The 16,372-nt window shown below is 37.6% G+C and overlaps 1 protein-coding gene across 1 annotated transcript; it reads right to left on the reverse strand.

Moving 5' to 3' along the window:
- Positions 1-7,327: 7,327 nt before the first annotated feature.
- On the reverse strand, positions 7,328-8,101 carry LOC118349204. Its single transcript, XM_035692806.1, has one exon. The coding sequence runs from the start codon at positions 8,099-8,101 to the stop codon at positions 7,328-7,330; it is 774 nt and encodes a 257-aa protein (XP_035548699.1).
- Between the last annotated feature and the right edge of the window lie 8,271 nt (positions 8,102-16,372).

Here is a 16,372-nt window from a genome sequence, read left to right on the forward strand (position 1 = left end):
CTAAAGGTTGTGTTCATAAAAAATCATGTGTTGAAACACCACAACGAAATGCTAGGGTAGAAAGAAAGCATCAACATCTTTTAACTATTACTAGATCCCTTAGGTGTCAATCTGGTGTTCCACTTTCATTTTAGGGTGATTGTATTATGACAGCAACATACATTATTAATAGGATACCCTCTCCTATTATAGGTGATATCTCACCCTATGTTGCCCTCTATAAACACAGCCCCATTCTTAGTCACTTAAGGGTGTTTGGATGTATTTGCTATGCTGCCACTCCCTTTAGTCATGGATATAAATTTTCTCATCGTGCTAGACAATGCATTTTCATTAGTTATCCCTATGCCACAAAAGGTTACAAACTATTTGACCACATTACTAAACTGTTTTTGTGTCTCGAGATGTGGTCTTTCATGAGTCTATATTTCCTTTTCTAACATCTATTTTACCACCTCCTCCATCAACTAAAAATTCCGTACTTGTTCTCTCTTTATCCATACCTAATTTTCCTAATATTCCTACTGATGTATCTCCAACTGACACTACATCTTCATCTCATGTTGATTCCCCTATTGATTATACTGATGCATCCTCATCTTCCCTATTTATACCACCTGTCTTGCCTACTCAGACCGACTTTCATCTCAGGCTACTTCCCTCTCAGACCTCACTCCAACCTTCCCTTTCTGCCAATGGTTCTCTACAAGTAGGTAATCCTCACCCTTTAACTTCCACTCTTTCTTATGATAATCTTTCAACTTCTCATAGAACCTTCACTTTAAAATTATCAAGCATTTCTTAATCCAAATTCTTTCATGAGGTTGTATGTCACCCTTACTGGAGAAAGGCTATGGCAGATGAAATAGCAGCCCTAGAAGCCAATCAGACATGGGAACTCACTCACTACCTGCTGGTAAAATTCCTATTGGCTACCTATGGGTTTATAAGGTAAAACTTAGGTCTGATGGGTCCATTGAGAGGTACAAGGCCATATTAGTAGCCAAGGGTTATACCCAACAAGAGGGTTTCGATTATTATGAGACTTTTTCACCTGTTGCGAAAATGATAACTGTTAGGAGAGTTTTGGCTCTTGCTTCAATTTATAATTGGCATCTCATCTAATTAGATGTCAACAATGCATTTTTGCATAGTGAGCTTCATGAGGAAGTGTATATGAGCTTGCCACCAGGTTTCGCTAAATAGGGGGAGCCTCAGCAAGTGTGTAAGCTACTCAAGTCTCTCTATGGCTTAAAGTAAGCCTCGAGACAATAGTTTAGCAAATCTGAAGGACTCTCATCACTCATGGCTTCACTCAGTCCACTACAGATTACTCTCTCTTTACAAAAGTTACTGAATCATCTTTTATAGCTTTGCATGTGCATGTAGATGATATATTAATAGCCTCTAATGACATGAGTGCAGTTGAGGAACTCAAATTGTTTTTAGATAGCAAGTTCAAGTTGAAAGATTTAGGCCCTCTAAAATATTTCTTCGGTATTGAGATAGCTAGAACAACAAATGGCATTACCCTTAGTCACTGGAAATATGCTTTAGAAATCCTTGAAGATAGTGGGATGTTAGGGAGTAAAGTTTAGAAATTCTCTATGGAGCAAAATTTAAAATTGAGCAGAACAGAAGGCAACTTGCTAGATGATCCTACAACATACAAAGGATTGATAGGCAGACTGATATACCTTACTATTACAAGGCCAGATATCTCATATGTGGTTCAAGTGCTTTCTCAATTTATGGATAAACCTAGACATACACACCTTGCAGTAGCAAATACAATGCTGCAATACATTAAGGGAGCTCCAAGGCAGGGTCTCTTTCTATCTTCTAAATCAAAATCGAATCTAAAAAACTTTGCAAACAGGGATTGGGCTGGGTGTGTAGATACCAGAAGAAGTGTTATTGGATTTTGCATATTTCTTGGAGATTCATTGATTTTATGGAGATCCAAAAAGCAGTCCACTGTTTTTAGACATTCTGCAAATGTTGAATATAGATCAATGGCATCAAAAGTTTGTGAATTGATGTGGCTAGTTCAACTGCTTTAAGGATTTGCATGTTCCTCATCCACATTCTGCATTGATGTTTTGTGATAACCAAGAAGCATTACACATAGTTGCTAACCTCGTGTTTCATGAGAGGATAGGACAAAACACATAGATATCGATTGCCATATAGTGAGGGAAAAGCTACAAGCAGGACTAATCAAGACACTGCAGGTCAAGAGTAATATGTAGTTGGCACTACTAGTAATTGTTCTAGAAGATTCATTTATTTTTCATGTAAATCTGACATATATACACATCAATAGGTTCGTTAGGATTTGTCTTTTTTATTCTTAGCATCAGTGTTAAGCAGAGGACACAAAGTTGTATATAACAGCCCATAGTACTTGCTGTGTAATCATCAATTTCAGTGGAAAGAATATTTTCTCACTATTGTTTTTCTACTTTTGTCATATTTAATTCTTGAGAATTCTTGGTATTTTGCCGGTGTTTAATTATTGAATTAGGTTGAAATTGGAATGATGTGAAGAGGTAGAAATCGGGCTAGGCCTAGAGAGCAAATCCTAGTTGGTTTGGTCTAGTCAAACTAGAATACTGTTTGGTTTTTGTGTTCTAACTAGAGCTACAAACCTCAGTTTCAAGTGTTATTTGGCTTTTTGGAAAGCTAAAACATATACCTAAAACTTTTATGAAGAGTCCAAAATCCATTTCTGCCGTTTTGAAGTTCAAAACTTTGCAGAAATGGAGAAGTACGAATCTGTCCAAAAGTTTACTGTAGCCCAGACCCTATTTCGGTTTTTAGCTTGTATCTGGAGTTCTAGAAGCCAAAATAAAGCAAGCCCAAGTGCGTTGGAAATCTGAGAACAATTACGTTTGGGTAGCGAAGATATCTCAACACTTTTCAAGTATTCTCGTACTGATGAAAATACTCCACATGCCAAACATAGTGAACCATCTTCGTACTTAGTCTCTCCACTATAATATTTATCACTATTATATATAAATAAAATCATCATTAAAAAAATATCAATCATTGATGAGACCCACACATTTTTCAATTATCTATTCAAAAGTCAACAATTCAACATATTTCATACATCCAAACAACTCATTTACTCTCAATGGGACTCACAAACTCACTTCAATCTCTACTCATAATCTATAATATTTATCACTATTATATATAAATAAAATTATCATTAAAAAAAATCAATCTGTAACGCCCCGTTCCCGGAGGTCCGGAGAGTTAACTCTTAATACCTCAAATCAACTTAAATAGTACAACTATAAAATCCGGAAAATCCAATAAAATATTAATCAATTTAATCAATTCAAATATCTAAGTTCTTCCATGGGGACAATAAAGAAAATCTCAATAACATAAATTAAAAACTCTCTAAAAGTCAAAATTATCCTTAACTCATCAAATCAAAATACTCGAAAAATAAAATCAGTTTACTAACTACGACTCTCAAATAAGCACTTATACCCTCGGGCACTTATTCCACTATGATCATCACACCTGCTAAAACTTCATACTCTTGTTCTCTAGTTGAACCATCAAAATTATATGAAAAATATATAGAGATAAGGGGTGAGTTATAAACAACTCAGTAAACATAGAACATATACCAGTGTGTAAACATGAGCATTTACAGAAATCAGAATGCAGAACAAAATATTTTCATTTTCAGAGTGCGGAAACAAAGCATGTTATCAAAATATCAAAGCGAAGATTTAAAAATAATTTCATTCAAAAATATTCTTTGGCATAGCATAAATGATCATCATCATCATCAGAACATCATATCAGAACAGAGGCCATGTATAACCCCCATGGTAGGGTTGTGCATCTGCGAATAGTCAAGCAGAACATAAATCACTCAGTCACCAAGGTGTGCACTCAAAACAAAGACCACTACTATAACTCGTGGCAAGGCCGTATCCACTATTATTACCCGTGGTTGGACCGTATCCACTATTATTACCCGTAGTTGGGCCGTATCCACTATTATAACCCGTGGTTTGGCCGTAACTGAACAGAGCGGAAACAGAATCAAATTCAGAATCAAAGAGTTATGCCAAAGGTTTTCAGAAATCACGTCTTATCCAAACAGAGCACTAAACAAAATCTTCGGTATAGAATAAAATCATATCACAACATAATTTATGCACAAATTTCATATTCACTCTCTTTTTCAAAATTCAGAAACAGAATGTCAAAAATAAGCTCATGTCTACACCAGTCATGATAGAAAATATTTTCTTCTTGAACAGAATCTCATAAGTAATGCAGAACAAATAACTGAGATAGTTCAAATTTCTTTTCATAACAAAACATGCATATTTTCCAAAAATAACCTCAGCTCATTTTATTTTAACGCAAAGTCTAGCATAGGAACCCCATTTACCTGGACTTCTTAGGTTTTCAGAATTTTCCTCAAAAATACCGAAAAAATATTAAATGCCACCTTAAAATAATCGCATAATTCCCGTAAATTTCCTATCAACCACTTATTTCGATATTTAATCATAAACTTCTAAAATAACCTACTTAATTCCTCAAAACCTAAAATTTTATAACCTTAAAATATATCATCCCTTTCTAAAATCGCCAATGTCTATTTGATAACTTCGACTAAAAACATTTAAAAGTCTAACTTATTTATTAATGAAAACAACTTATGAAGTTTAATACTGGATAATATAATTTTAAAATAAACCATAACTATTTTTAAATAGACTAAATCATATCTAAAATGTAAAAATATCATTACACCAATATTGTTTACTTTTAAAATAAAACTTTACTTAATAACATGTTAAAATAATTTTCTGTAATCATAAATAACTAACAGTGAACTAATACATAATAAAAGTTTAAAAGCCCATTAATAACATCTAGTAAAGGGTATTACGGTAATTTCATTTAATTCTTTGAAAACTAACAAAAAACTTACGTAAATCAACATAACATGCACGACAAGGCTTACTCATGGAGGAAATTAAGCGGCAGCGTGCGACGTAGGCGAGGGGCTAGGCAGACGGTGGTGATCTCGGCGGAGCACTGGACAAGAGAGAGAGAGAGAGAGAGAGAGAGACCCACGAATGAGGAAAAAAATCAAAGACATAGAGTAAGCCGAGAGAGTGTAACACGGAGGTGCTATCGGTGGCTTACCGAGCGGGACGCGGCGGATAGGAGTGGCGTGGAGTGACCGTCGGAATTCTCTGTGCCGATGGTAACGACGTGGAAGAGCTAGCACCATGTGTGGTGGCTTCGAACGACAAGTGCACCGGGTTGGGTTGCTCTATTTTCGGTGGCTAAAACAGGGGATATTGAGACCATGTGGGGTACGGTGATGCAAGGCAGAATTGTGGGCGAGCTGTGGTGTTGCACCAAGGCTGAATAGTGGCAATCACGGTGGTTTTATTCTAGGCGGTTTGGTTTCGTGCAGTGGGGAATGGGTTCACTGTAATGACGTTGGCGGCTTCATGCATGGAGGCTGAGGGAAAAACAGGTTAAAGATGGTGATTGTGGTGTACGGCGGAAGAGCCACAATCCGTGGAGATGCAGTGTGCACGGGTTGCGTCGGTTTCGTATGGGCTAGGCACGAAGGTTGCTGGTGGTAGCAGTATGGACGACGGAGGACTGGCTTACTTGGGGTGACTCTTGATACGGAAGTGCAGGAAACCGAGGGGATGGAGGCTGGGCTTGCGATTCTAAGGTGGTGCGGCGGCTTGTGTTTGGGTAGTAGTTTTACTAGCATGGAATAACATGTGTCTATAAATATATGTGAGCTGAAACCCTAGAGAGACAAGAGAGACGTGTGTGCGGATGAAAGGTTGTGTTGTGTGTGTGCATGGAGTGGACGGAAGAACTTACGGGTGAAAAAGAAATATAGACCGAAAGAATAAAACGTGCGGAAAGAAAACAAAATAATGTGTGAAGAAAATAAAATAAAATGAACAAAACAAATAAAATAAACAAATAAAAAAAATTTGAGCTTGATTGGGTCCAGGTGTTACACAATCATTGATGGGACCCACAAATTTTTCAATTATCTATCCAAAAGTCAACAACTCAACATACTTCATACATCCAAACAACTCAAAATACTCTCAATAGGACCCACAAATCTATTTCAATCTCTACTCATAACTATTCACAAACATTCTCAACACTTCTAAAATATTCTCACTACCCAAACGTAAACTTTCATGAATGACTCTGCTCCAAAATGTGTTGTTTTGATGGTATAAATCCACCTAGAAGTCGGTCAACCAAGAATTATAAATTTTCAACGGCAAATATGGGGAAAATCTGTTTTAAAAATTGAAAGGAGAATTGGTTTTGAACTGATTGGATTTTCAGCTGCAGATATGGACGGAAAGTTTATGAATTAGCTAGCACATAACAAAATATTTTAAAACTAAAAATAGAGGAGACTAAATGGGGGATGAACTTCAAGCTAGCTGCGTATTGAGAGAAGTCTAAAAAAAAAGATCGGTGGAGAGAACAAAAAGAGGATTGAAGGAGGAGTTGTAATTCCGAAAGGAAGACCGAAGCTCAAGATTTTTGTAATTACTGAGTTCTTTTTTTTTTCTAATTTTTAGTTGTTGAATTGTTATTAAGGATGTTGAATTCGAACTTATGTTTGAGAAATAATTGGATTATTTTATTAGTTATGATTTGCTAGTTTTCTTCTTCTAGTGCTAGGATGTAGTCATTGAATTTTGGATATGAGTTGAATATGGTTATATGGAATACCCTTTGTTAATTACAATTGGATGATTTCGATTTTCATTCTTGCAATTTATTGGCCATGAATTGCATGCTTAAGATGTTGAATGAAGTAACAAAAGTTGAAGTTCAATATTAGTTCGTAAATTCATCAAACCTTGGCAGCGTAGTTTAGAAATAAATATACACATTTGTGACCTACATTCAAGAATTCCACAGAGCATAATGAATTTATATTAATTTTTGTGAGCACGACAGTAGACATAAGATTAATATAGGTATATGTGTTATACTTTGAAATAGTGATCCCTATAGCAAGGACCCCTTGTTTTTTTTTTTTTTTTTTTTGATAAAAGAAACTGATCTCATTAAGACATAAGTCCGATTACAATAATACACAAACAGAAATCGAGTAGAACAACTACTTCATTTCTTTTGTGACAATAGAAAAGATACATGAGGGACATGTTTCAAGATCATATTGATCCTCTGTGCAGTCCAGGGCAAATTTGGCTAGGTGATGTGCTGCCATGTTAGCTTCTCGGAAAGTATGCACCACTGACCATCAAGCAAAAGAATTTAGTACCACCCTTGCATCTTCCACCAGACAGCCACCCAAACTCCAGTTCTTTGGTTGGTGGTTCATTAAATCTACTACTTGCTTTGAATCCCCCTCCAACAGACATTGTGTTATGCCCATCTCTCTGCAGAAAACTGCTGCTAGGAGTATGCCATAGGCTTCAGCATCGAAGGGAGTTCCTTTGAAGGATTTGTTTGCCTGTAGGCTTCCAATAGGGAAACCTTGGTGATCTTTGATGAGCACTCCAATTCCTATATGCCCTTCCCTTTGATTTACAGCCGCATCCCAGTTGACTTTAAAAGAACCAACCTCAGGCTTTGACCACTTTTGAGTCCCTACATGAGTTGTGGGATTGACAACTGGCTCCTCTGTGAGAGTTTCCCTGTATGCTACCAGTTCTGCCTTGGCTAGTTGGTGGAGAGCAGTTGGATGTTTGAAATATTTACCATAAAGAGTGTTGTTCCTTCTAGTCCATATGCCCCTCATAGTAGCTGCCACTTCTTCAAGTTCCTCTAAACTAAGCCTCTCCACCATTCTCGACCAGATATCAAATATTAAATCACTTTGAAAAGATAGTTTTTGCACCTTTATAACTCCCTGGCCCCACACATCCTTTGCAGCAATGCAGCCCCACAGAACATGACCAGAAGTTTCAGGCTCCAGCTTACAAATCAGACATGAACTTTGTTCCACTACTTTCCTCCTTCTCAGATTTGCAAGAGTTGGTAAGGCCTCCTTGCATGCTCTCCATAGGAACATTTTAGTAGCAGGGGTTACTCTCAGCTTCCAAATAGCCTTCCAAGCTTGTTTTTCATTAACTTTTCTTGAGGTCTCCCCTTCTCGTCCACACTCTAAACTTTTACTGAGGTGATATCCACTCTTGACAGTATATCTCCCTTGTGTAGTAAATTGCCAGACTAATTGGTCCTCTCTCCCCCCAAAACTGATTGGTATAGATTTAATATCATCAATTTCCTGTTGGGTGAAGAGCTCTTTGAGAAAAGGTTCCTTCCACTTCTGCACTTGGGGGTCAATTAGATCACAAACCTTTTCACACCAACAATCCCCATCTCGAATGGACTAAATCTTATATGGATGAGAGAAAGGCAGCCATTTGTCTGACCAAATATTGATTTGTTTTCCATTCCCCACCCTCCATATGAGACCTTCCTTTAACAGCCTTAAACCTGCATGAATACTTCTCTAAGCAAAGGATGGCCCTGTCCCCACTTTGGCTTCTAACAGCCCCACTTTGCTGAAATACTTTTGCTTAAGAACCCTGGCCACCAGAGAGTTTGGGTTTTGTAAAATTCTCTAACCTTGCTTTGAGAGTAAGGCTAGATTAAAACTTCTCAAATCTCGAAACCCAAGCCCTCCCATGTCTTTGCTGAAACTGAGCTGTTTCCAATTCACCCACTGAATCTTGGAGCTATCTTCATTGAATCTCCACCAGAATTTCCTGAGTAGTTGAGTTATTTTGCTAGTGATGGAGGCTGGTATTAAGAACATACCCATGGCATAGGTAGGTATGGCTTGAAGGACTGCTTTGAGGAGAACTTCTTTCCCTGCTGCTTATAGAAATTTGTTTTTCCAGTTTGTCACTCGACTCCATGTCCTATCAATTAGTGAATGGAATGATGCCACCTTTGCTCTTCCCACCATTGCAAGTAGACCCAAGTATCTTTCAAAAGAGCCAGAGGATTTAACTCCTGCAATCTCCAAAATTTGTTTTTGAACTGCTTGGCTATTATTCCTGCTGAAAAAAATAGAGGATTTGTCTTTATTTATCACCTATCCTGAGGCCTTCTCATATATATCTAGTAAGTTGAGCACATGTCTAAGTTCCTCGGTTGAAGCTTGGCAGAAGAGCAGGCTATCATCTGCAAAGAAAAGGTGGTTCACTGATACTGAGCCTCTTCCAAAAGGGATAGGGGTCAAAACACCATAGCTTTCAGCTTTGTTTAGCAGGGCAGTGAGGGCTTCTGCACATAGAATGAAGAGGTAGGGGGATAAAGGGTCACCTTGTCTAAGGCCCCTTAAAGGCAAAAAGGACCTTTGAGGCTCACCATTAACCAGTATTGAGTATATTACAGATTGGAGACAGGTCTGAATTAAGTTGATCCATTTTGGAGGGAACTCCATTTTGGCCATTGTAGCTTCAACAAACTGCCATTTCACCCTATCGTAGGCCTTACTCATATCTAATTTCATAGCCATAAAACCTCTTTTGCCTTTCATTTTTGAGTTCATGGTATGAAAGATCTCATAGGCAACTAGAGTATTATCAGAAATGAGCCTCCCGGGTACAAATGCACTTTGGTTATGTGAAATGAGCTTAGGCAGGATGGCCTTCAGCCTGTTTGCAAGGGTTTTGGAGACTATTTTGTATACCACATTGCACAGGCTAATAGGTCTATAAATTGAGACTCTCTTAGGGTTTTTAATTTTTGGTATGAGGGTGATGTAAGTGTCATTAACCTCCTTAAGGGATCCACCCTGGTTTAGTACTTTGAGTGCGAAATTACTCACTTGTTCACCCACTACCTCCCAGTGCTTTTGATAAAACTGTGCTGGAAATCCATCAGGGCCAGGAGACCCTAGTGGATTCATCTGAGAAATAGCCTCTGTTATGTATTCTCTAGTGAAAGGGATCATTAACCATGCCTGCATCTCCAAATCAAGTTTTGTTTCCATAGCAGACAGGCAGTTTTCAAAATTTGAGGGATTGGTGGAAGTAAATAGTGAAGAGAAATAACCTGTGAACACACCTCCAATCTCTGCCTGCTCAGTGACATACCTTCCTTGTGAGACCTCGACCCTTTTGATGGTATTGATCTTTCTTCTTTGACTAGCCTGTATATGAAAGAATTGGGTATTTCTATCTCCATGCTTAAACCAGTGTTGCTTTGCCCTTTGGCGCCACTTTAGATCATTTTCTATCAATGCAGACAACACCTCCTCCTGAGCTTGTTTCATGGTAGCTAAGTGTCAGGACCCCTTGTTATATATATATATGGAAAATTCTATATACCATACTACCATCTCACTTTCATCCCACTAAGTATGATGTGGCACATTTATCACTATTAAATGATCATTTATTATATTCTTCTTTATCATCAAATAGTGATGAATATGCCACATACCATTTAGTATGATCAAAATAGGATGAGAGTGTGGTGTATAACATTACTCTAAAATTGTAAAGCATTGGTTGGGTAATCGAATATTTTGTTATATTATTGAATTAGATGTTTTTTCTATATAATTAATAAGGAAATGGATTCAAAATATGGAAAAAAAATTAAGACAAAAATAAATATCAGAAAAATTTAGTTTATTTTTTTGTTTTAGTTAGCTTCGCACCTATTGAAAAAAAAAACTGGCTCCGCCATTAGACAGCATGCATGTTTGGGATTGCTGTAAAAAAATAATAATAATAAATAAATTTATAATTTTATGGCTTATAACTTATAGTCTAAGTAATAAGATTTACTATTAAAAAGTTATTTACTGTTTGATAATCATATGTTTAAATCACTTTCAAACATGTAACATTTGTTTAAAAATAAATTAAAAAATATTTTATGAGGTAGAAATGACGATCATTTGATTTTTTTTTTAAAATATGATCATACCCTTAAAAATTTAAAATTTATAATTATCTTAAAGTTGTATGAATATTTTTATCTATTAACAGATTCTTTTTTAATTTTAATTGCATTCCAGATTATTTGAAAAAAATTAAAATGATATTTTTCCTCAAACATATTTTTAATATTTTTAAGATGAAAAAGTACTTAAATATAAAACACACAAACAACATAATTTTTTTATTAAAAAATTTTTAAAACTATTTAATGTAGCCAAAGCTAGAGGCAGTGGTGGCCTAAGCGGTGACACACTCTACTACTCTGGATTAGTTAACGTAAACAACTATTTTCTTTTTATCTCTTATTAGGGGAAGTGGTAACATTAAGGTTCGTTTGATTTATCAACTCCTCTTAACTTATTTTATCTCATCATTATAATTTTTTCAAATTTTAATATAAAATATAATAAATAATTCAACTTTTTCAAATCTCAAAATAATATTCTAACAATATTTTATCAACTCAACTCAATATCCAAACGCAACCTCACAGACGATTTAAGAAATGATTTATATTCAGAGATGAGTTGAAATGAGTTGAGATGGTTTGTGAATAATAGAATAAAAATTTAATTATTTATTATATTTTGTGTAGAAATTTAGAAAAGTTATTTTGAGATTTGAAAAAGTTGAATTATTTATTATATTTTGTGTGAAAATTTAAAAAAATTGTAATGATGAGATGAAATGAATTGAGATGAGTTTAAGTGAGTTTAGAATTCAAATGAGACCTCGTTTTACCCTCAAAACAAAAAGTCTTATTTGGACATTTAATATGTTAAAATTTTGTAAATAGTAATAAAATTATTTGAATTAAAATGATTTATTGAATTTTGGAAAATAATAAAAAAAAAAAGTTTAATAAAAATGTTATAAAATTAAAATATTGTTCGAATGTTATTTTTATTTTAAAATTTAAAAATGTTGTATTGGAAATATTGTATTGTATTCCGTCTTTGGATAATGAATAGATAATAATTAGATAAAAAAATTGATTAGTTAAAATTAAAAATTATTTTGTATTTAAGTGACGTATAGAAAGTAGATTATAAAATTTTTTAGAATATATGAAAATATCTTATAATATTGTGTAAACAAGCCCTAAATATACTTGTTTATGGTTGTACTGAGATGTTAAGACAACTGATGGGGAATTTAAGGAGCGGTGGCCATCTCACACCGCCGCAACAGATGCTTTTCAACATGGAAAGATTCTGGATCCAGTTATACGACTTACCTCTAAAATGCATGAACAAGGAGACAGGGGAGATTCTTGGTGGAACACTTGGCAAAGTGGTGAAGGTAGAAACAGAGGAAGACGGAACTGGATGGGGTTTATTCCTCAGAGTTCTAATTGAGATAGACGTACATAAACCTTTAGCAAGAGGGAGGACCATCAACTTGAAGGGGAAGACTCTATGGGTCCCTGTAAGGTACGAAAAGCTTCCTTACTTTTGTTTCAAGTGTGGTTGTATTGCTCATAGTGATCTGGGGTGTAAGGGAGAGTCGAACGGGGAAATCCAGTATGGTGCTTGGTTGAGAGCCGTGAGTAGACAAAAAAATAAAGAAGGGATGATGAGGTCTGAGAGCTTTAAGAAAACAGTGAATAATGCTAATATGGAAGACAATGCCAAGGGAAAGGAAGAAAGGCCAGAGAGGGAGAGGAAGGGTGAGTTTTATCAATGTATGGAGGAAGAGGTGGAAGTGGTTCCTGCCACTCAGGAGGTACTGGAGCAAAGGGTTGAGGAGGAGAGCAGTTCAAAGGAGCCAGGGGAAATGGGGATCTCTCAGGGGAAAAGTATAGAAAGGAGTGAGGGGTGGCTGTCAAAGGAACTTAATGAGGGAGATGGGAGTAAAGGGGTGAATCTAATGAGTAATTTGGGAAAGGAACCTTTTGAGGGAGAAAGCACAGAGAAGGGGGAGGGGTTGACTACTTTGGGATTTCTCGAGGTGGAGGGAAGCAAAGGGGTGAATCCAAACAGTAGCTTAGGGAAGGTTAGAGGTGCATGGAAAAGGAGAGCCAGGGACCAAGGAAAACAGTGTGGAAGGGCCTTGAACATGTCACCTTCGAAGAGGTTGCTGAGGTCAGGGATGGACATAGAGGAGAAGGAAAGAGTAGGTAAAAAAGCTAAAGGGAGGGAGGGGACTATGGTTGGGAATGTTGAAGGGTTTGCAATAGTAGAGGTGGAGGCTGTGCAGCAGCCCCACCTATCATTATGAAAACCTTGAGTTGGAACTGCCGAGGGCTTGGGAACCCTCGGACAGTTCAAGACCTTTGCCACTTGGTAGAGGACAAGTTGCCCAATGTTGTGTTCTTAATGGAGACAAAACTGAGGAAGGCTGGTGGGGAAAGAATTAGGAGGAGGTTGAAGTTTGATGGGTGTTTGGTCATTGAACCTTTAGGGAAGAAGGGTGGACTAATGCTGTTATGGAAGCAACCTCTAGAAGTTGAGGTTCTAAACTACTCCAGATGGCATATTAATGCATGGATTAAAGAAGTGCAAGGAAATGACAAGTGGCTTCTAACGGGTTTTTATGGGCAGCCAGAGACAAATTTAAGGGAAGAGACTTGGAGTCTACTAAGCTCTTTCAAACCACAAGAAGACAAGGGGTGGTGTGTAATAGGTGATTTCAATGAGATAGCAGCCCATGATGAAAAGAGTGGGGGAAAACAAAAAACCGAAAGACAGATGGCCAGGTTTAGGGAAGTGTTGGAAGAAGGGGGTTTGTTTGATTTGGGTTGGAAGGGGGATAAGTACACTTGGAGTAATAAGCATGAGGATGAGACATTTACAAAAGAGAGATTGGATAGGGCTGTAGCCAACATCAAATGGAAGGAAAACCATTCAGATGGGTGGGTGGAAGTACTGGTGGCTAGGTGTTCAGACCATAGGCCCATTTTGTTGCACATGAACCAGGAGCATGGAAAACAGGGGCGCCATAAGAAACTGTTCAGATTTGAAGCTGGCTGGTCTTTGGATGAGAGCTGTGAAGAGGTGATTAACTCAGTTTGGAAGGAAAGGTTGAGGGGGAGGGAGCCCTCCTTGGGGTTAAATTTCAAACTTAATGAAACTAGAGAAGCTTTGGTAAGATGGAGTAAACAAAGGGTTTCTGACCATAAAAAAGCTCTAGCTGAGAAATCTGAGTTGCTGAAGGAGCTACAAAAGAATGAGGGCAGTCATAATATAGCAACCATAAAGGTTTTACAAAAGGAGATTGGTGTTTTGCTTGAGACAGAGGATGTGAAGTGGAGGCAAAGGGCAAAGGTTAACTGGTATCAGCTAGGGGATAAGAATACTAAGTTTTTTCATAGCTGTGCAAATGAGAGGAGGAAGAACAACAGGATTCAGATGATTTTGGATGAACAGAACAGAAAGTACACGAGTCAAGAAGGTTTGGAAGGGGTTTTCAAAAGTTTTTTTGAAAGACTTTTTGCCTCTTCTGATCCGAGGAGCTGTGACATTGAGGAATGCCTTAATGGCTTAAAGGGTTGTGTGACTAGCAGTATGAATGACCAGTTATCAAAAACCTTTACCAGAGAAGAAATTGAAGTAGCTGTCAAGAGTATGGCACCTCTCAAGTCCCCAGGGCCAGACGGGTTTGGAGCATGTTTTTTTCAAAAACATTGGAACACAATTGGTGAGGAAGTTAGTGGTAATGTGCTGAGATGGCTCAATGAAAATTCCTTAACCTCGACTACAAACTTTACTTACTTAGCTCTTATTCCCAAGATTTCAGCCCCTAGAGTGGCAAGTGACTTTAGACCCATTAGCCTTTGTAATGTAGTCTATAAGATTTTGGCTAAGGTGCTGGCAAATAGACTAAAGGGGGTTCTTAATGAGATCATATCCCCTAATCAAAGTGCTTTCATCCCAGGGAGATTAATCTCAGACAATATTCTGGTTGCTTATGAGGTGTTGCATTCCATGAAAGTGAGGAAAAAAGGCAAAATGGGGAGTATGGCCATTAAGCTTGACATGTCAAAAGCTTATGACAGGATTGAGTGGTCTTATTTAAGAGCAGTGTTGGTCAAAATGGGATTCTGTGGAAAATGGATAGAGCTGATAATGATGTGTGTGTCTTCTGTTTCTTATTCTGTTCTTGTCAATGGGAAACCAAGTGGCCTAATCAAGCCCTCGAGAGGATTGAGGCAAGGAGACCCGTTGTCTCCCTATTTGTTTATCCTATGTGCTGAGGGACTTAGCTCCCTATTCAACAATTCAGATCTTAGAGGAGAGACAAGGGGTGTGACTGTTTCAAGAGGGGGGTCTCGTATAAACCACCTATTATTTGCCGATGATTGTATACTTTATGGTAGAGCCAAGAAAGAGGAATATGACAGGATCCATGGCTTACTTAGTTTGTATGAGAAGGCATCTGGTCAGTTTCTCAACAAGGATAAAACTGCTGTTTTTTTCAGTTCAAACACTAAGGAAGTTGACAAGAGATTGATACTGGAAGGAGGGGGTGCAGTGTTGAGAGGGAACTATGAGAACTACTTGGGGCTTCCTGCTGTAGTTGGGAGTTCCAAATATAATGCTTTTAGAGGCATTAAGGAGAAAGTATGGAGGAAAATCAACAATTGGAAGAATTCTTTTTTGTCTGCTGCAGGGAAAGAGGTACTAATCAAAGCTGTCCTTCAAGCTGTGCCTACCTACACTATGAGTGTTTTTCAGCTCCCTAAACAACTTTGCAAAGAACTCAATGTCATGCTTGGCAGATTCTGGTGGGGTAATCAAAAAAGTGGCAGAGGAGTGCACTGGTGTAGCTGGGAAAGGATGGGGAAACAAAAGAGAAAAGGAGGGATGGGGTATAGGGATCTCGAGAGCTTCAATTTGGCTCTATTAGCCAAACAAGGGTGGAGGATCCTTCAAAATGAGAACTCTATAGCTGCCAAGATTCTAAAAGAGAAATACTACAAAAACAAGTCTTTGCTTGATGCTAGTCTGGGACATAGACCTTCTTTTCTGTGGAGGAGTGTTTGGAATGCTTTGAGTTTGCTTAAGGAGGGTCTGATTTGGAAGGTGGGGAATGGAGAAAAAATTAAAATTTGGGGCAACAAGTGGCTTTCCACCCCTTCATCCTTCTCTATCCAATCACCAGTTTCTAGTTTGGATAAAGAAGCTAGAGTTTGTGAATTGATGCAAGGCAGAGGGGAGTGGAATACTCTTTTGATCCGAAACATTTTTAACAAGGAAGAGGCTGACCAGATCTGCAGTATTCCAATTAGCAGCATGGAGGTGGAGGACAGATTAGTATGGGGTCCCTCAAAAAAAGGCATTTTCTCAGTAAGGAGTGCGTATCATTTGGAGATGGAAAGAAAGCAGGCCATTAGAGGTGAAAATTCTAGGCATGAGGAGAGGGTTAAAGGCTGGGAC

Source organism: Juglans regia, chromosome 8 (genome assembly GCF_001411555.2).
Source record: "Juglans regia cultivar Chandler chromosome 8, Walnut 2.0, whole genome shotgun sequence".
NCBI classification, from domain to species: Eukaryota; Viridiplantae; Streptophyta; class Magnoliopsida; order Fagales; family Juglandaceae; genus Juglans; species Juglans regia.